Here is a 19,470-nt window from a genome sequence, read left to right on the forward strand (position 1 = left end):
CGCGCCCTCGCCCGAAACCAGACGACGCACCGCCACCCGCCGTACGAACTCGCGCCATCACGGTGATTCCTGCGCCGGTGCACCCGCATTCCTCCTCGTCTCCATCGTGACCAAATCTGACTCTGCAGCGGCGGTCACATCAGCTTGCATTTGTAGCTACCAACCCACGCCGAGCTGCGACTCCTCGGCGGATGTGCATCAGCAACGCCGCCTGCCGCTCGCACTCAGGATACCCATCTATTGCCGATGTCAGGGGCCTCCGAGGCGAAATGTTTCCACGCCGGTGGTACGCCCGCCCGAGTGCCAATAGTGCCAAAACAGGTTTTAGCGTCGGGCTTATGCACCTTGCGTCCCTTTGATTGATTTGATGCATTGCGGTCACCGTCACGCATCGCGATTAATTCATATGTGTTATATAAGCGTCAATGATGCTTGATGAGCGGCTCTCAGCAGTCCTAGTCATTACGCGATATGCGTCAGCGGAATCCGACCATGCGCATCAGGGGCCACTCGGCAGGCTTACTCATCTTGAGGGTTGTATCCCATCAACGGACTCATCTTATTGGTCACTCGCATCGCTGACGTTCTTGCCCCGCCGCCAAGCTCAGCTCGCCAGGGTTACATGTGTGTGTATATGGCATAGCTGCCATATGCGTCGTGCGCCCATCGGCAACTAATCCTGGGCCTACCTCGATTCTCGGCGGCCACGACCTTACATCCTCGGAATCACCGCCCCAAAGCGTTTCTTGCAAATGGGGCTGCGTCCTCCGACCCCACTTGCCCTACATGCCCGAGGACAAGTGTATTTGTGGAGGATCGACGTTCGGCCCTGTGCATTAGCCGCAGCAACACAGGAAAGACAGATACTGCTACTAGTAGCGGTATACGGCTCCACATTTAGAAGGTTATCTATTATTATACACCATCATTGATGATTAGGACTTCATGATGATCAGCATACATGCATAGCAAGACAAATATAACCCCGCCCATACATAGCACTCGCATATGTATTGACATGTACCCTCCGAGCCGCTACGCAAAACTACGTCATCATCATCTCATATAAACATCGCAGACCGTACTTGACAGCAGGACAAAGAACCACCCATCGCGCGAACTCCTCAAAACTATGAGGCGCTCACGCTGTTGAGCCTGCGGGAGCAGACGCAGAGGCAGGCGCAGGCGTGCCACCGGCACCAGCAGTCTCCTTGCCCTTTTTGTTCGTCTTGCTGCCCTTCGGCCTTCCTCTCGGCCGCTTCTGCACGGGCTGGCCATCGACGCTTGCTTCCTCCGTGACACGCTTGTTCGGCGCACTCGCCATCTTCTCCGCCTGCAGCCGCAGCTCCTTCAGGTACCTACAATACCCGTGAGACCTAAGCAGCCGCGGGACGGAGCCGAGCGTGAATGAATGACTGACTGCGCGGACTTTTCCTCGAGCGTGCTCTGCAGACTCGGCAACGGCGGCTGACCTAGCTCCTGCCGCAGCCTATCAACATCTGCCTTCGCACTGGCGTAGTCCCCGTCGGTGATAGCTTGGATCTTCTGGCGTAGGTCCGTACACCTGCAAGGAACACATCAGCATGCCTGCAAGGCACCACCGGACCTCATCCCATCGGGGATCGCACAAGGTTCGACCGTGGGAGCGCCCAGGATGCGATGGGATGATCTAGAGGCAAGAATAGAACTGTGGCGACACGCACTCTTTACTGAGCGTCACCTCCAGAATATCCGTCTGGCGGATCGGGTCAGACACGCGGGAGTAGATAGCGAGCGAGCACGTCTGCGTACTTTGTCCCGATCTTCGTTTACCTGCGAGGCGTGGCGGACGGATGCCGAAGGCGCGCAGATGTCATGATGATTTTCAATTTGGTGAAACCAGGAGAGGGGGCAAGCGTACCTCTCGCAGGCAATTGAGCAGCCTCGACCGCTCGCTTTCGAGTCTATTTGCAATGCATGATGAGTGTGTGAGGATAGAAAGGATGGGTGGGGGCGCCGCTCAACTTGTTCTTTTGCTCTTTGAGGTCCTGAATGGCCTTGCTCTTCTGATCTAGCGATGCATGGGCAGAGAGGATGTGGGCAGTATGTAGCTGTAGCGTGAGGGCATGTTTTCTGCAGCGCAGATGTAGTTAGATGTGCCTGCATATAGCCAATGACAGGAACATTGAAGACGCCGGAATACGGTCAGGACAACCCCCAGTGGGGATCGGCGGGGAGAGAACGAGCGAGAATCGGGCAGGGTGGGCAGAGATGACAAACGATGGGACGGAAAAGGGATTCGAGAGGATGCTGCGCCAGAATCGCGCATACACGCATCAAAGACGGCGAGAACGACGACACGCAGCACACCGACGAGCAGAAACACGAACTTTAGCTCGGCAGTCTTCGCGAGGTGGACGAGGTTTTTGGTCCAGTCGCCGGTGGCGAGGAGAGGCGTACTGTTAGAGACGGAGGACGACGAGGATGATGCTGCCGCGCCGGACGCCATTGCACGTTGGATTTCGTCGGGATGCGCGGCGAGGGTGTTTGGGGTGTCTGCGCACCGCCGGGCCTCCGGGCACTGCGACCCCCGCAATCTGCGCAGCTCTCACGCCTTTTCATTGGTTCGGCCATTTGCGAGCTCGCTGGGAATGGCAACTCCTCTTCGATCGAGATCAGTCTCAGTGGCCACACCTGACGATCTTCTCGACTGGTCGTAATCTCTGCATCATTTTACTTGACTCGGTTTATGATCCAAATGCATGCACAGCATGTGCATGTCTTATTATTTTCAGGAAAAAACCCATCTATCCACAACGGTGAATAGAATTCCTGCATTAGACTTGAGGAATATCTGAGACCAGTAACATTTATAACTGATGCTCAGACGTTACCACTGGGTTAGTTGACCCAATTCAATGACCGTCAATATCAACTCACATTCTTAATCGCAATTTCATCCGCTCCGTAGACGCAGTGTCTACGCAAGCCGAATCTCTACGAGCCGGAACAACATGGAACTCAGCCTGTATATGCTCCGGTTGGCGAAGGACATCATGGCTCTGTCTCAGATCGATAATCCAGTCAATCTGATGCACAAACTATGCCCGACATCGACCAGTTAGGGCCAGCGGGCATCTAGAACGTCGTATCTTCTCACCTGAAGGCTCTGGACAGATGAACAAAGGCGTTGACGGACGCTGTACATAGCTTCTCGGACGAACTAGAAGTTGCGGAATGCTTCCTGATGTCCTCCGGATGGCTCGGAAGTAGAGCGCCCCGACTCGTCGCCGACGGCGGTGCGTGCTCCACATCTTATCGCTGACTCCTTTGCGCGTCGGGCACCCGATATGCCTAACGGAAGCAGATGATCGCCTTGCCCAGTCCGACGTCGGAAACGGAGAGCACGCGGGCGACCTACAATCAAGACGGTCATAACCCGACGGGATGAAGAGCACCCACAAGGTTGGTATATGCACAAGCCGTGACAATCGAAATGAAACGAGCACTTTGCGTGTTAATCGGAGAATAAATACGCTAACACGCGCCTGTCCAGTATATGGTACATACATGCATAGTGCGAATAGTGGTACTTCAAAGTCAAGGTATGTATATCCTGGAGTACCCTTCAACACTGCAAACCAGCATTTTATCAGTTCCACCGACGCGACAGCTAAGCGAGAGGCAGTACGCACCTGCGACGACAGCATGGGCAGCTATGCTTAGAAGCAGACGAACGCGACGCCAAGTTTTCCCTGCAGTCGTTGCATAGCGCGAGGCACCTAGTACACATCATCGCCACTGAATCGCTTCCTAGATGTGTCGCACTTACCGACAAGGCCAGCAGATGATGTCTCTCGGCTCAGCCGTGCAGACGACACAGTTTTGCCTCGCTTCCGCCGCGCCATCCTCCCGCACTGAGCTCTTCACTCCTCTTTGCTCGCGCACGAACGCCTGCCATTCGTCCTCCACGTCTTCGGCTGTGCCCCGCTCGGAAACTAGCCTGTTGTATCGACGCCGCGTGAGCGTGGATGCAGAGGTCATGTGTGCGAGCAGTAGCGGCGCCGACGTCGACGTCGCGACATCCTGCGAGAGGTCTGCATACAGACGTACAGTCTCCTCGTCCTCGCCGTCATCCTCGTCTTCTGATGGAGTGGACGGCACATTGTCGGCTTGCATAGGGTCCTCGTACTCCTCATCATCGTCGCTGAGAGGCTCTCCGCGCAGAAAGCGCCGGTACAGCTCTGCATCCTCGAGTTCGTCGTCATCTATATGGTCAGGGACCGCATAGATCGGCTCGCGAGGTGCAGCAGGCCGTTCAACATATGCAACTGCCCCAGGGTTCAGCTTAGTCCGGACGTATGCGTAGAGCCTGTTCGTCAGGCGCCGCGTCGTTTTGAATGCAGTAATCAAGAACATGGCGAATGCCTTGAACCAGCTTGCGTTCACCATGGTGTCCGCCCAGAGGTCGGCTCGCTGCGCCTGCGCCTTGACATGAGTGATCTCGTTCGCAAATCCTCGCTTGCGGATCCTCTGCTGCCCTTGCCGATCGTAAGCAGGTATGAGGGAGACTACACCGGAACGATCGATCTCGACAACGCCGCGGTCGTCAGAGGTGAAGCGGACGAGACCCGTGCCATCCGCGCTGGTCACGCCACCGACTTCGTTGCCCATCCCTGCCGCGCTGGTCGCCTCTAAGCTCGCCGTTCCTAGTCGGATGAGCGCAACCCCAAAGTCCTCGTCTAGCTTTGGCATCAGCGTCTCGGCGTGGCCAAAGAGCGGCCTCGTGATCGCGCCTTCGAGAATCAACTGAGTGAGGACATTGAGAGAGGCAGAAAAGATAACGGTCACGCAGAGCATGGACTCGACTACGCAGGGGAAGAAGTTGGTGAGAGGATAGGACGAAGGTGAGGTCCAGACGACAGAGTGGAAGTGGACAAGATTGAGAAGTGAGCAGATTGATGTAGGGATGAGCCGCAAGCGGCCCCACCTCTTCTTCACTTCGAGACAGTGGAGCAGTGTAAGCTGTACATACGTTAGCCACATCGGCTACGTACGGTGTGTATCTGCGTACCTGCAGAAGTGGGATCAACATAGTTATGATGACATGTTTGTTCGGTCTCGACGGAGCGCCTTGCACTTTGTCGGTGTGGGTGGATGACGAGGCATAGATATGCAGTTGGAACGCGAACGAAAACTAAGGTAAGGTGAGCTTAGAGCGTTGTCAGTGGCCAAGCTTGCAGTGACTAACCAGGTTGAATGGCGCATTGTGGTTAAGATGCAGCCCTTCCAGCCCACTTGTGAGAGCACCAATGGCGAGCGCGATGCAAGTAGATGTGAACGTATGCCAACATATATCCTCCATCTCCTTCTGCGCTACCCACTTGCCAACCGCCTGTACTGGCCCCCACTGCCATGACGGATAGAGCTGCGATGCTTGCAGGAGCAACACAAACCAGACGAAGAGGGATTTGAGAAGGAGATAGATGGACGGGATACGGAATAGCGTCCTGGAAGACGTGGAGGACAGATCAACTGGGAAGAAGAGGCCAAGAACAGCCCTATTGAAGGGCCAGCGGCCACGGCCACGACCGTGACCGCGATAATGATGGACAGCGTGGAGCCGCACAGCCAGCGGGTTGCGAGGAGGCACGACGATGTTGTGAATCCGATTTAGAACGAGAGCCTAACAAATCTGAGAGCCCGTCTAGAGGAGTCTGGCATGATTTGCCTCACCATAACGAACAAGCCGAAGAAATAGCCAGAAGTGATGAAACCAAGAGGACCGGGCATGGGTGTGATGGCATTGATGAGGCCTACGGAAGGCTGGTCGACTCCGGGACTGCGAGCACGGCCAGCAGATACATCGGCGAGGGCACGGTTCCGCGCGACCGATTCTGGGTTGATTTGGTTGAGGATGTCATCGAGCCTGCGTATCCGAGCGAGAGTACGAGATGGGATTCCGAGAATATGAGAAGCGACCTTTACAGTAGCGTTGTACAGCCTTGATCGCTCTGTGCCGGCATTGATTGAGGTGGTGGGGTCCATCTTCAGTGCAGCATGAACGGGGAGAACAGTGGAATCTAGAGGGGAGGCTCGTCGTCCTCGGTGGACATGACGAGTTGGGACACAAGTCCGTACTGGTCATAAGCGCCCATTCTAGCCGGGTCGTACGGTCATTTACTACGCTGATCGACCTTTTGATCCGAACTCGACGACTGCCGACCACTCTCATACAAATATGTTGTTAACTAATCCGTGAGTTCCGCATCTGCGCTGACTGTGTAGCTGCATCGAGTAAATCGTCACACATCGAGTCCCTCGTCGGTGGCGATGTCTTGCTGAACATCGACTCCCCGCGAGTCCATCGGGCACGCGATTTGCACAAAGCAAGTAGGGATATACCGAGGCTGATACACCATCTATGCAATTTTGACAGTCTATCGTGGTCGACAACAACGACGTGACCAACGCATACATGAAGACACCGGAACCATGCCAGAAACAGGGTCAGCGCATATCGTGTGCGAGCAGTTGCGTGTACTTACCTTCGCATATAGGGAATCAACCACCTTCCCGACTTGCTCGAGAGTGTCAATAGCAGCACCATATGTATTCTGAATCGGAATCAAATGCGTTCAGCATGTACGCAGATTGGATAATAAGGTCCTTACATCCGCCTCCGATTCACTGAATACAATCAGGCAACCGCGGCCCTGATCCAGCACTCCGTGGAAGACCTTATCCAGGATCATCTGTGAGAGCCTGCGAAAAGGATCGGTGTCGTCAGCGTTGCATTTAGTGATACATCAAAGAGCGGGCCGAGAATGACATACTTGACCTCGACAGCTTGCCTGCCCTGCTCGACTTGCTTCGCTACGTAGTCCAGCTCAACCACAGAATACGGCTCAACGATCCGGAGGAGATTCTGCTCAAGGAGCTTGTCATACAACTCTGCAAGGTGTGTACGGATCGTTGGGTCGGAGGATAGTTCTGAGTGCGGCCACGTTAAGATGAAATCAAACTGTCAGTTGCTAGAGGCAGCTTACCGTGTTGATAGTCCTTTAGTGCCTTCTCAAACTCGGCCAGGTTTCGTTGCTGATGTGCACGAGCGATAGCGCGCATACTCTCCACATCTCTTAACTGTGCATATTTCGATGCCAGCTTGATTGAAAGCAACGATGTAACGTCTTCTGGCTATCAACCATTTCAGCAGGCCGAACGTTTTATCCATGTCTCCTGTAACGTACCAAATTGAGCATGATTTTACACAGCAACATATACTTGAGTGCCGAGAGAGCATCTGGGTCGCCTTGCGTACTCAGGTTCTCGAACGTTTCGAAAAAGTACGAGTATGCGGTCGTATAGTCCTTGTCTTCCGCATGGAGGATACCAGACTGCATGTCAAGACGTGCTTGCAAGTGTGGTGGGCAATATATTGAATTGGCAGCAGTCCGTGCAGAAGTGAGGGCAGCCTGTAATGCAGAATTTTTTCATGCAATAATGTAACAGGGCGGCCGGCGCACGACGAACCTTCGCCTTAGCCAAGTTACCGACGCCCCGGTAGACCCTACTTTCTTGCAGGTGCACTTCTGTCAGAATCATCTTGTCGTCTAAACGCTTGAGTTCTGTGAGGAGGGTGTCGATGAGGGCGAGGGCAGGCTTATACTGGGACGCGTCCAACTGGCTATATGTGCATGTTAGTCAAGTATTGCCCCTCACGGTCACTCAGAGGATACTGCATGCTATGTTGGGAGTATATGTATGCGTGCAGCTCACTCACAGTCCAACCAGCCGGATCTCCAAGCTGTGCTTGAGAAAAATACGCTTCTCCCGCTTCGCCCATTCAATGTTCTCCGTCAAGACATCGATCTGGATTTGTTGGCTGTCAGGTATCGTGTTGAAGCAGTCCAGCACTGTCCGGACTACGTGCACACAATGTCAACGATCTATCGCAGCACGCAAGTGCAGTTCGAACATACTGAGCTTCGCGGTCTTTGCCTTCGCCGTTGATGAGACAAACGTACGTGCCAGGTGGATCACGTCGGCAACACCCTTTGCATTGCTATGGAACAGTTTAGGTTGTCAGTCATTGCATGCGATCGATGACCTCACTTCTGGTCCCTGTACACCTCCGCAAGCTTAACGAGAGCGGAATCCTGAAGACGGAGTTGCTTCTCTCTATCCTCCGCCGCGACATACTGGTCGATGGGCGACGCTGCTTCACGTAAGTCTGCAAGAAGTGGCTGCGAACATGGTGGCAAACTGACTAATGATCTCCTTCAATAACGTCTCCGCTTGCTGAGGGTTGGAGGACGCAGCGGACTGCGCCTGTTTGAGGAGTTCCTCCTTCGCGCTGGTGCTCGAGGCCATGGTGAAGGTTTGGGTACAAGGATGAAAAAGAAATTGAGAGGAATGCGAGATGGGTGAGGGCGCGAAGGTGACGCGTCTCGGTGCGTGCGAACTCTGATTGCACTGACGCGTCGACGGTGGCTTGAAGTCCTCTCTTCGCCACCGTATGTTACCTCCTTCCTCCCTCTCTTGTCTATAACCATGCCAGACGACGTTGTGCTTCCCATCCCCAACCTCGGGCTTCCGCAGAATCTATTCGTCCTCTCTCAGCCAAAGCTCCCGCACCTGCACGAGAATGCGCGCAAGGAGCTCCTTGCAGGCATTCAGGCCGATCGTACGTGTGCACCACCTTTAATCTTCTTCAGGAGAATGCTGAACATATCCATCATACTTGCATGCGCAGAAATGGCACCATACTATCGTTTAGTAACAGCTGCGGGCGCGTTACCGCTAAACCAGTCGCTGCTTGACACGATGGAGCAGGCGAACAAGGAGGAGCTCGAGAGGCTCGACAAACGCCTTGAAGAAGCAAAGGAGACTGAAGGAGAGTCGGACATCGCAGATGCTTTACAAGCCCGCGCGAATCATCTCACGCGAATTGGTGACAAGGTGCGCGTGTTCGTCTCGCCTCTTGCGATGCGCACACGCAGACCTATATCCTCAGGAGAGAGCAGCAGAAGCACAAAAGCTGGCATTCGAAAAGACTGCGGGAATGGGCTCGCGAATAGACATCGTCCTGACGCTCGCTCGCATTGGCTTCTTCTTCGGGGACTTCGACGTGATCAAGGACAACCTTGCACAGGCGGAAGAGTGCGTGCAACTGTTGTGCTGCTACTATTCCAGTATTGACCGTACTCACAGGTTGATTGAGAAAGGTGGAGACTGGGATAGGCGGAACCGCTTCAAGGTATATCGCGGGCTACACCTGCTGTCGATCCGGCAGTTCAAGCGCGGCGGAGAACTGTTGCTGGACGCGCTTTCGACGTTCACCGCAACTGAGGTCGTATCCTACAACGACTTTGTAGCATATACGATCATCGCGGGTGTGTTGACACTCAAGCGGGTTGACTTGAAGAAGAAGGTGCGTCAATGAAAACTGAGCTGGACTGTTCTATGACTCACGCATTGCATCAGTTGATCGAGGCACCGGAAGTTATCCAAGTCCTGCCAGAGCTACCGACGCTGTCAGACCTCATGAAGAATCTGTACGGTTCGCATTACGACAAGTTCTTCGTTGCATTAGGTATGGGGCTTCTCATACGGTGTAACGTTGCATTTGCTGACGCGAACACATCTCCCACAGCGACGTTGGAACAATCACACCTCATTCCTTCTCGCTTGCTCTCACCTCACGCACGTTTCTACGTTCGCGAAATGCGAATACTCGCGTACAGCCAGCTTCTCGAGTCGTACCGCAGCTTGACATTGGACAGCTTGGCGCGTTCGTTCGGCGTGAGCGTGGACTTTGTTGACAGGTACGCGCAGTCTTTAGTTCGTGACGTGATGTTTCTCATGCTCAACCCGACATAAATTCAGCGAACTGTCGCGATTTATTGCTTCGGGGCGCCTTCATTGCACGATCGACAAGGTGAACGGCGTTGTCGTAACCAATCGGCCGCCGCTGAAGAATGCGCAATATGAGACTGTTATTCGACAAGGCGATATCCTGCTCAATGCTGTGCAAAGATTGAGTAAGGTGCTCTATTGAGTAGAGGTATTATGATAGTGTATCGTGGTTGTATTTGATCGTTTGAACGATGCGTCTTCATTTGTTATTTGTGATCCGTTGGACAATGAGCTTGGCCCTATTGAACCCTCCCGGACACAAATCACGCCGCAGAGCAGCACAGCACTGCGTCTTATAATTTCATCATTTCATGTCGCCCAAAGAAGAGATGTATAGATGCGATCAATATGTAAGAGTTTCTATTCCCGCCCTCGGAAGCGCCGAGGTGCAGTGCTGCTCGCATCTCTCTTTCTTTCCTTCGCTCACTCTGTTCCTCTTCTCCTTATCCTCCACTGCAATCAAGGCGGACAAACGCGCAAGATCACCAACTTTTTCCCAGGAACACTGAGACACTACGGGCCTGACATTATCTTGAAAAGAAGTCCTCGCGTACCATAATACGCCGTCATGGACGCCATAGTCCCTCCCGAAGTCACCGCAGAGTTGACCCAGATCCTCTCCAACCTGGTCCAGGGAGACAATCAGCTTCGTTCCAAGCAAGTCCTATCACACTTTGAGAAGAAAATTCGCTCACCTGTTTGCAGTGCTGAAAAAGCGGTCAACGATCGTCTCGCGCAGACGCCAGAACTGTACCTTCTCGCGCTCGCGCAGTTCTCGACGAATGCAGATACTATTGTGGTGAGTTTATTTCTTACTCTAAAGTACACCTCTTCTGACGGTCTTAGATGAGGTCTTTCTCTCTCGTGCTCCTTCGTCGCCTACTATTCCGAGCCTCGCCGACGACCCATCTCTCACTCTATGACCATCTGTCATCGCAAAGCCTCGCCACACTCGAACGCATCCTACTTCATTCATTGCTTCATGAGCCTTCGCCCGTTGTTCGCCGCAAAACTGTCGACACCGTGGCTGACCTTGCTAATAATGCTATGCAACGAGGTAGACCATGGCACGCCCTTCAAGCACAGACATTCACCATGGTCGATAACCATGATTCAATAACGCGTGAAGCAGCGTATCGCATCCTTTCTCAGTCCCCCAACCTAATCATCGACTTGCGCTTGGACGTAGTTCTCAGTACGCTCCAGAAGGGCTTGGAAGACGCGGAGAGCATCGAAGTGCGTACATGTTTGTCGTTACGTGCCAGACTAACCATTATTTAGGTTCGCCTAGCTGCATTGCGCGCTGCAGTTCAGTACCTGTCTACCTTAGACGTAGCTCAGCAAGCACAAGCGCTTTCGCTGCTGTACCCGATGCTTAACACCCTCCCCAGTCTTCCACATACACATCTCCCCGCATTCCTCTCCGCGCTTACTCCTCTCACATCGAGCCATCCCACACTATTCGAGCCACATCTCCATGCACTTCTCTCTTTCCTTCCGCCGCTAATCGTCCCTGCCGTAGATGCGGGCCCTACGCCCACCGTCGCGCGCCCGAATCCTGCTGGAGGCAGCAGCTTCGTGTTCCCGCCGCCTTCACAAAACGGCAACGGGAAGAGTAAGGCGACAGTGGAGGAGCACGAGAGCGACCACGAGGAGGAGGAAGTGCGCAAAGCGGCGCTTGAGTTCATGGTGAGTCTGACCGAGGCGCGCCCGTCAATGGTTAAGCGCGTGGATGGGTGGACCGCAGTGATGGTCCGGGGATGCCTGGAGGGCATGGGCGAGATACCTGAGGACGAGACTGATATCTGGTTGGAGGCGGATGTAAGTAATTTCCACGTGCGCTCTATATCTGCAGTCCCTGAATTTGTTGTCCATAGCCCTTGGAGGACCCAACAGACGATACCTATCCTCATGTGTACGAGCAGGCCATTGATCGTATCGCGTGTGCTCTAGGCGGTAAGGCTGCCTTGCCGCCCGCGTTCCAATACATCCCTGCCATGCTAGCGAGCTACGATTGGAGATTACGCCATGCTGGCCTCATGGCTATTGCTGCAATTGCGGAAGGCACCAGTAAAGTAATGCAACATGAGCTGGGGAAGGTCATCGAGTCAGTCCGCTTGACATATATTGCGCAACGGCAACCGTGATGACGTATTTGCAACAGCCTCGTAATTCCAATGTTCAATGATCAGCATCCTCGCGTGCGGTATGCTGCGTGTCAATGCATGTCAGTACCTTTCTCGGGCATGTTAGAACATTTTGACATAGTTCACGATGTATAGCGGACAATTGTGCACCGACCTCGAGGTACGCATGGCTGTAGCGACTGAAGCCGCGACCATTCCATGTCAAGCGCATGAACTAACACATTCTCCGCAGGAAGTTATACAAGAGAAGTTCCATCAGCAAATCTTTGGCGCGCTTATACCAACTCTCGAAGCTCGGGAACCTCGGTGCGTATTGCTCGCCTGGCAAACGGTTCAGAACACATTTGTCATTGTCGTTTTCTCGTTCCTGGATCTATTTCATTCTCCCAATTATCGCGCATTGCAGGGTCGCTTCGCACGCCGCCGCCGCCTTGATCAACTTCTGCGAAGGCGTGGAACGCGAGACTTTACTGCCGTACCTAGATCCGATTGTCGAACGTCTGCTCAAACTGCTCAACCCTGGCTCTGGCGCACAGCCGCAACGATATGTCCAGGAACAAGCAATTACTACGCTGGCCATGGTCGCTGATGCCAGTGAGGCGACGTTCGCGAAGGTAGGCGTGATTGGGTTCACTATCACCCGTCCGATGTGTCATGAGTTTCAGCTCATACGAAGATCATGTTTCCTAGCACTATTCGGCGATAATGCCATTGCTTTTGAATGTGCTTCAAAATGCGAACAGCACCGAGTACGCCAAGTTGAGAGTCAGGGCCATGGAGTGTGCTGGACTAATAGGTAATCGTTAAATCACGTTTCGACCCGAATGATTCCTCATGTCAAGTTTCATCGTTGACATTAGCGATTGCCGTTGGTCGTGACGTTTTCAGGCAAGATGCTAGCCGATTCATCGAGCTGCTGATGCGTATTCAAAGTACGTCGTTTTGGACTGTCTTTGAGCTCATTATACAAAGTCCTGATGTACGAGCATAGACAGTCCGGTCGATCCGAATGATACAATGCTGGGTCATTATCTTATTGCGACGTGGGCGAAGGTCTGTCAAGCAATGGGTCAGGAATTTGAGCCCTATCTACCAGTGGTCATGCCCCCACTGCTCATCGCCGCCAGTGCAAAGGCGGATCTGTCCATATATGGTTCGTGATCGCAGTAGACAATTTTTAGACGGCCACTCAAGTTTAAGTTGCCCAGATGAAGACGAGGAACATGAGGAGCAGGAGGGTTGGGAGACGATCCGCATGGATGGCCAGCAAGTTGGTATCAAGACGTCAGCGCTCGAAGAGAAATGCCAGGCGTTCGAAACGTTGGTAATCTACGTGTCGACGCTTGGCGTTCGCTTTGCACCATACCTATCCCAGACTCTGGAACTGGTTCTCCCGTCTCTGCGGTTTTATTTTCATGAAGGCGTCCGAGAAGCATGCGCCATGTGAGTGTTCATGCTTTCTCGACTGGTACATGACACCAGAACTGACGCTCGTACTGCAGGTTGATACCGATGCTGGTCTCTTGCGGAAAGGCGAGCTCGACATTGACGGACCAGATGGTCTCAGCTACGTTCTCGCAGCTTGTGAACTGCATCGCGAGTGAAACCGACTGCTCCTTCCTCGCGTCGTTATACAAGTGCTTCACCGATGGGATGCGCGCGCTCGGTGGACCATCAATGCTTGCCCCACAGATCCACGACGGCATTATGGAGGCAACAAAGCACCAGCTGCAGGGAATTGCGGACAAACGCAAGGCGCGTGCGGCCCGGCCGGCATCGGACCTCGCGGATGAGAAGGACGACCTGATGTTGCTCGAAGAGATGGAGGACTTCGCGCTGGAAGACATGGCAAAGATGCTGATAGCGTTCGACTCGAACCATCAGCTCCTGATTGCCGTATCGAGCGTGCGGGATTTGGGGCTGCAGCTAGGGCAATGGGAAAGCGAGGACGAGGGTGGTGCGGAGGGATGAGGACCAGATGACGGTCCGTGCAATTAGTATGATGTGGGGAAATATCATTGCTTTCTATCTGCTGTCTGGTCCGTGCTATTCACTAGATATTGTCGCGATAGATACATTTTCGTCAGCGGGAGGATTCAAGTGTTGTTATGTATCTTACCGGATGCTCATTGTAGCTGAATAAGAAAGAACCTGTTGTTGTTGTAAATTGGATAGAGGTGAGTTCCACAGCATGCATAACAATACTTTTCCACTGCAAGAATTGTGAAGCAATAGTGATAATAATATTAAGCTTAGCCCTGTAAACAATTTGTGACGAAATTTTAAATTATTCCACAGTATGTGCAATTAGTGTTGCCACGGTCTGGTCCGGTTTGGTTTGGTGTGGCTATGATGGCTCCCGCCTCACCAATGGCTCGGCTAAGCTCCAATCGTAACAGCTAACCCACAGTTTGGTCTGGCGTCGGCTCAGTCATGGCTGTAGCTGTGGCTACATCCCAAATAGATAACAGTAAGTGTGTCACGGTGCATCATAGATCCTGCCAAAAGGCAAGGAAATGGCTGCAAGGTGCTAGCCATGCTCAGTGACCTGCACAAATACCAAAATAAGGGCCTGCCACAAAGGGTCAGGCTAAAAAGGCATGCAGTGACATGCAGCCTGCAAAAAGGGGCTCAAAGGGCCCTTAGCCTTATATCACACAAAGAGGGGGTAATGGCTTGTAAAGCTGCATGAAATAGATGAATGAAACTGGGGATACGCAGCTTCCTCATGGATACTTATATACATGCAGGTAGGGACCTCAGTCACTATACTAAGGTAAATACGCCTGACACCTACATGTGAACATGATACCATAATCGGCTAGGTTCTGGTAGCTACTATGGCAACTATCTACAAAGGCCATGATTATGCCGAGGTAATCCTATTTCATCCAATGGGATAATTGCCTGAAGGTGATGCCACTATTTGAGTAGCAAAGTGGTGTGGCACAGATTTTCCCCACAAAGTCTGCATGTGACTTTTCTCATGCCACAGATCACGTGCTTCACCAATATCTCATGTCACTCAGCCACAGACATGACACGTAGAGATCAGGTGACAGTCCACATCACATGTTATGGTCCAGACTCGTGAATGATATGGTCGGACCTGTCTATTCCAGGATATAATAGAGGTGTTGGAATATCAAGCCTAGCTATACTTAAGTATGGACTTATCAGCTGGTATTTTCTTTTCTGTACTTATCAGGTGTTAGCATCCGTAAGACTTTTCACCCACTTCGCTCGTTCTGCGGGCTTCAGTCCTTCTATCATCAAGGAGCTGAAGCCTGTGAGTACTGATACTGTCCTGCATGAATGCAGCTTACATACTGATGTATCGTAGTTGACTCTAGGTACATACTACTAATATAGTCCTTTTATCATCAAGGAGCTGAAGCCTTTGACTCTAGCATGTGTCCTCCTGTCCACTCCTCTTCCATCCGTTTACAGGTTATGAGCCCCGCTGGCCATTACAAGATGTCGCTCAGCAATCACGAATCGTCAGTCAGGATCCCCCACCTTGCGGAAGATGGATTGAACTGGGTGCTCTATAAGGAGCAACTCAGGTCCGCCGTGACGGCAAAAAAGCTGGCGCGATATCTCAATGGCCGCGACAAGGAGCCTACTGCACCCACGGCTCCAGGGGTGGATTCCGACACAGACGAGGCATACGCGGACGCGTACAACACATGGGCAGCCGGACATGAGGCGATCAAAACAATTCTGTACCAGACGCTACCGGAAACACTGAAATTCCGGATTATTCCCGAGAAGAAGGCGTCCAGAGCTTGGAAGATAGTCAACACTGAGTACGACAATCGCGGTGACTTTGTCCAGGCTGAACTGCTCCGACGCATGCATGCTCTCCGCTGCACTGAGGAGAAGGACCCTCGACTGACCCTAGATAAGCTCCAGAAGCTTAAGGCCGAGTTCACGACAGCTGGTGGTGTTCTTGACGACAAGCAATATCAAGTGCTCATCATCAGCTGCCTCCTAGAGTCTTATCACCCCGTCGTGCGCACCATCCTCTCAGCTGCTCACCTGGCTTCCATCCAGGCTACTGGCACCACCACGACTCCCACTCCCACCATCACATCTGACGAACTCTTACACCAGATCTACTCAGTCACACGCGACGAGTTTACCCTGGACGAGTCGCAGAGCACTGCAGAAGACTTCGCGCTCATGACGAGATCAGGTGACAAGGACGTGAGGAAGACGTGCAGCAATTGCAATAAGCCCGGCCATCTGAAAGCGGACTGCTGGATGAAAGGTGGTGGAAAAGAGGGCCAAGGGCCACAGAGCAAGAACAGAGGGAGGAAGCACGACAGGGGCTCAGGGGGTGCCAGTGCGAATGCAGTGACAACAGGCAATGATGAGGCGTTCGCATTCGCCATTGCGACTGATTTTTTGAAGGTCGAGGGAGTGAAGCTCCCGAAGCTCACCCGTATCCTCGATTCAGGTGCAAGCTGACACTTCAATCCGGTACGCTCAAATTTCACCACATTCCGGGAGACCAAACACAAGCCGATCACGTCAGCTGACAGCTGTGTCTTTTATGCCACCGGTGAAGGTGACGTCTGCATCGCTACTATGCACAAGGGAAAGACAGTCAAGTTTACCCTATCTATATACTGGGAGCCGTTAGCCCCTAACGGCCATGCTCAGAGGGCCCTCCATAGCACATTCAATTCTTGTGCTATGCTCTTCAAAATACCCTCATCTGAAAGCCAGGCTTCGAATCTATCTATATACCGGGAGCCGTTAGCCCCTAACGGCCATGCTCAGAGGGCCCTCCATAGCACATTCAATTCTTGTGCTATGTTCTTCAAATACCCTCATCTGAAAGCCACGCTTCGAATCTTGGAGGCCCCAAAGGGGCCCCAATGCCCAGTTGAGCGGAACGGGCGCTGTAGGCTTCCCAATCGGGCAGGTTTCCTCACGGTGGTGGTTTGGTCAATATTGGTCTTTTTAAGACCCTCAGTTACTTCTATCACCTCGGTTTTGTTGGGGCCCCCTCGCTCTACATCTCAAGCACCCAGCTAATTAAATTCTCATTATTCCGCAATTTATTTGTGTTTCTACGGGATGCCCTTTCGACTCAGTCGGTAAGCGCCCGTTATGGTCCTGGTGACTTTTTGCTTTTTTCTCTCGTGCATTGCAATCCGCTCGCTTGTCGGTGCTGGGGCCCCCTAGCAATACATCTAAATGACTCAACTGCAAAATTTCGAGTCCGTCGGTACTGTTTTCAAGGCTCCACGACGTGCCCTTTCACCTCATGTGCACAGCGCGTCTGACTCCCCGATCGGTGAGTGTGCTCGCGTCGTCCTCCCCTCATCTTCCTTCGACCTCATTCATGTCTATCTCCTCCCATTTACTCTCATTGTCTTCTGCTTAGGTTAGCATGGCGCCCGCTCTCAATTTTCAGGTGAGTATTAGCCTTCATTCGAACGATATTGACTCTTCAGCGAACAAGCGCGCGCGCGCGCTCTCTACAGCACCCACCTCCTACCAACCACCACCTCCTTCATTCACCACCGGATGCTCCCCGTCCACCACCACCGAATTCTCCCCATTCTCCACCACTGGATTCTCCCCACTCAAATCGATTCTGCAGGCCTCCCACATCTGCCATGCATGCACGCCATCACCCGATCACAACGGCTTGCGAGTGAGTAAACGCATGCAAAACACGGCGATGGGTCGGCGGCGACGCAGGAGGAGGGCAGTCGTTGGGTCTCAGGGAGCACGTATGTGGGCTAGAGCGGACGTAGGGTGGGTTGGGACGCTATACTAGGTGAGCCGCCGTCGCTCTCGCCCTTCTACAGCATACCGGGCGTGCGCTCGCATCCCTCACGCAAACATTCCGTGTCGTTCGTTCGCCGCTACCACATTCCCTGCACCCAACGAGATGACTCCACCACGTACGGCCACGCTATCATCGCTGTCAACGTAGCGTCACGAATGCGCTCACGTCTACAAGGCCGGCCCACCGTCGCCAGCGGCGCCACAGCAGGAGGGCGAGGTGGGGATCTCACGGAGCGCATAGGTGGGCGAGAGTGGACGTAGGCGGGGTCATTTGCACACACCAGGTGAGTCGCCGTCAGTCTGTATCGCGCGCTGCACCGCGGCGCATTCACTCAGTTCAGCTCGCCGCGCATGGCACCCCGCTGTCCGGATTCATCCACGACGAGCGAAAGCGCACATGGACGGCTTGTGCAGCTCACCCCGCCTCACGCTCCGCCGGTTGCCTGTCTGCTCTCACCTTACGGCCACTCACCCCCTCCTGTCTCCTTCACCACCACGCGGTGCAAACGCGCCGCCGATGCTCGAGGACGTGCCGTGCCACATCACGCTCTGCCAGTCGCCCGTCTCTTCTCGCAGGTGAGTCGCAATCGCTCGTTATCGCACGTCGCCCCAGGGCGCATATACTGACCTTCCAGACATCTCCCCCCTTATTCGGCTACCCCTGCGTGCTCTGCTTACGTCGAAGATACATGAACGAGCTCATGCGAGACGTCGTGTGCCCGTCTCTTCTCGCTCTATGCAGCGACCAGCCGGCTGCTCACGCGTGCTTCACCACTACGGCGTCTGAGCCCGCCGCGTTTTTCATTCACCGCCACCGCCTTACCGATGCCCAACGCGTCGAGCCCTTCACGCAGACCCACCCCATCCACCGCCCACTCCCTCGTCCGATCCTATCTATATGCCAATGGCTCCAAGCCCCTTGGAGCCATGGATTTTGTTTTCAATCTATGCAATTTAATTGAGACGTTATAGGCTTGTGGACACCCTCAACAGCAAGCTCGGCATCCCATTGGTCCGGCGCAACTGCGGCGCAACTCTGATGTTGCGTTCCGATCGCTCGGCGCCGTCGGCAATCTCCTTGGTATCCTCGTGAGGTACTGTCACAGACAACGTTGTCCACCTCATCTTACACGATAGCTCTGTCTTGCGCGGCACTTGCGCAGGCTTGTTTCCCTTCTTCCCTACACTGTCGCCCGTTTCTGGACCCGGCGCAACTGTATTAAGCGTTCCCTAGTTCATTTTTTCCAACCTCTCCTTAGGCGCCCGTTCTCCAGCACCTTTTCCAACACTTTGTGGCCAATCTCCGCTTGCGCCAGGTATAAGGCTGTTGCTACGGGTTATACACCGTTCCAACGTTGTTATCTGGGTATCGGCATGGCTAGAGGGTGTACGGTTGGTCGTTGGAGGTCAGACAAGGTTGGGAGCACGACTGGTGAGAGTTCTTTCATCGTTTGTATTGCTTACCAGGCTTGTTTTGTGATGTAGAAGCTGTGATACGGAGTTATACTCTGTATGACGGTACATCTGGCAGGTTTGGTTCATCTTTTATTCATCCAGTGATCAGGATGGCAGCTCTCTATCGGACCTCGGTCTGTTCAGGTAAGTGTGGTATTCCTTC

General features: G+C 53.3%; 6 protein-coding genes across 6 annotated transcripts; 3 read left to right on the forward strand and 3 right to left on the reverse strand.

Annotated features, from left to right (window-relative positions):
• Positions 1–892: 892 nt before the first annotated feature.
• LAESUDRAFT_732651 (uncharacterized protein) lies at positions 893–2,524 on the reverse strand. Its single transcript, XM_040910278.1, has 7 exons — positions 2,370–2,524; positions 2,005–2,112; positions 1,901–1,943; positions 1,792–1,812; positions 1,704–1,735; positions 1,421–1,564; positions 893–1,358 (listed from the first exon to the last, which is right to left on the reverse strand). Exons 1-7 carry the CDS (start codon positions 2,486–2,488, stop codon positions 1,142–1,144), a joined length of 684 nt encoding a protein of 227 aa, XP_040757800.1. The 5' UTR covers positions 2,489–2,524; the 3' UTR covers positions 893–1,141.
• Positions 2,525–3,579: 1,055 nt separating this feature from the next.
• Positions 3,580–5,772, reverse strand: LAESUDRAFT_739765 (uncharacterized protein; the record flags this gene model as incomplete). The annotated part of the gene is made up of 6 exons (XM_040911036.1): positions 3,580–3,613; positions 3,675–3,761; positions 3,812–5,004; positions 5,054–5,176; positions 5,231–5,665; positions 5,716–5,772. The coding sequence occupies 6 exons, from the start codon at positions 5,770–5,772 to the stop codon at positions 3,580–3,582; spliced, it is 1,929 nt and encodes a 642-aa protein (XP_040757801.1).
• A 600-nt stretch (positions 5,773–6,372) lies between these two features.
• Positions 6,373–8,424, reverse strand: LAESUDRAFT_688626 (PCI-domain-containing protein). The gene is made up of 10 exons (XM_040905998.1): positions 8,250–8,424; positions 8,095–8,197; positions 7,962–8,044; positions 7,763–7,904; positions 7,513–7,666; positions 7,230–7,454; positions 7,029–7,176; positions 6,816–6,972; positions 6,654–6,744; positions 6,373–6,596 (listed from the first exon to the last, which is right to left on the reverse strand). The coding sequence occupies exons 1-10, from the start codon at positions 8,350–8,352 to the stop codon at positions 6,420–6,422; spliced, it is 1,383 nt and encodes a 460-aa protein (XP_040757802.1). The 5' UTR covers positions 8,353–8,424; the 3' UTR covers positions 6,373–6,419.
• A 65-nt stretch (positions 8,425–8,489) lies between these two features.
• On the forward strand, positions 8,490–10,145 carry LAESUDRAFT_745966 (PCI-domain-containing protein). The gene is made up of 7 exons (XM_040911400.1): positions 8,490–8,665; positions 8,735–8,940; positions 8,996–9,141; positions 9,193–9,412; positions 9,466–9,574; positions 9,635–9,806; positions 9,868–10,145. The coding sequence occupies exons 1-7, from the start codon at positions 8,533–8,535 to the stop codon at positions 10,037–10,039; spliced, it is 1,158 nt and encodes a 385-aa protein (XP_040757803.1). The 5' UTR covers positions 8,490–8,532; the 3' UTR covers positions 10,040–10,145.
• A 145-nt stretch (positions 10,146–10,290) lies between these two features.
• LAESUDRAFT_732655 (ARM repeat-containing protein) lies at positions 10,291–14,136 on the forward strand. The gene is made up of 14 exons (XM_040910279.1): positions 10,291–10,554; positions 10,603–10,696; positions 10,744–11,133; positions 11,179–11,718; positions 11,775–12,004; positions 12,062–12,124; positions 12,180–12,204; positions 12,277–12,350; positions 12,451–12,658; positions 12,735–12,840; positions 12,905–12,976; positions 13,036–13,197; positions 13,253–13,487; positions 13,547–14,136. The coding sequence occupies exons 1-14, from the start codon at positions 10,466–10,468 to the stop codon at positions 14,013–14,015; spliced, it is 2,757 nt and encodes a 918-aa protein (XP_040757804.1). The 5' UTR covers positions 10,291–10,465; the 3' UTR covers positions 14,016–14,136.
• A 3,312-nt stretch (positions 14,137–17,448) lies between these two features.
• Positions 17,449–18,113, forward strand: LAESUDRAFT_764971 (uncharacterized protein; the record flags this gene model as incomplete). Its single annotated transcript, XM_040913551.1, has 2 exons — positions 17,449–17,819; positions 17,873–18,113. The coding sequence occupies 2 exons, from the start codon at positions 17,449–17,451 to the stop codon at positions 18,111–18,113; spliced, it is 612 nt and encodes a 203-aa protein (XP_040757805.1).
• Between the last annotated feature and the right edge of the window lie 1,357 nt (positions 18,114–19,470).

Source organism: Laetiporus sulphureus (assembly GCF_001632365.1).
Source record: "Laetiporus sulphureus 93-53 unplaced genomic scaffold LAESUscaffold_95, whole genome shotgun sequence".
Taxonomy (NCBI): domain Eukaryota; kingdom Fungi; phylum Basidiomycota; class Agaricomycetes; order Polyporales; family Laetiporaceae; genus Laetiporus; species Laetiporus sulphureus.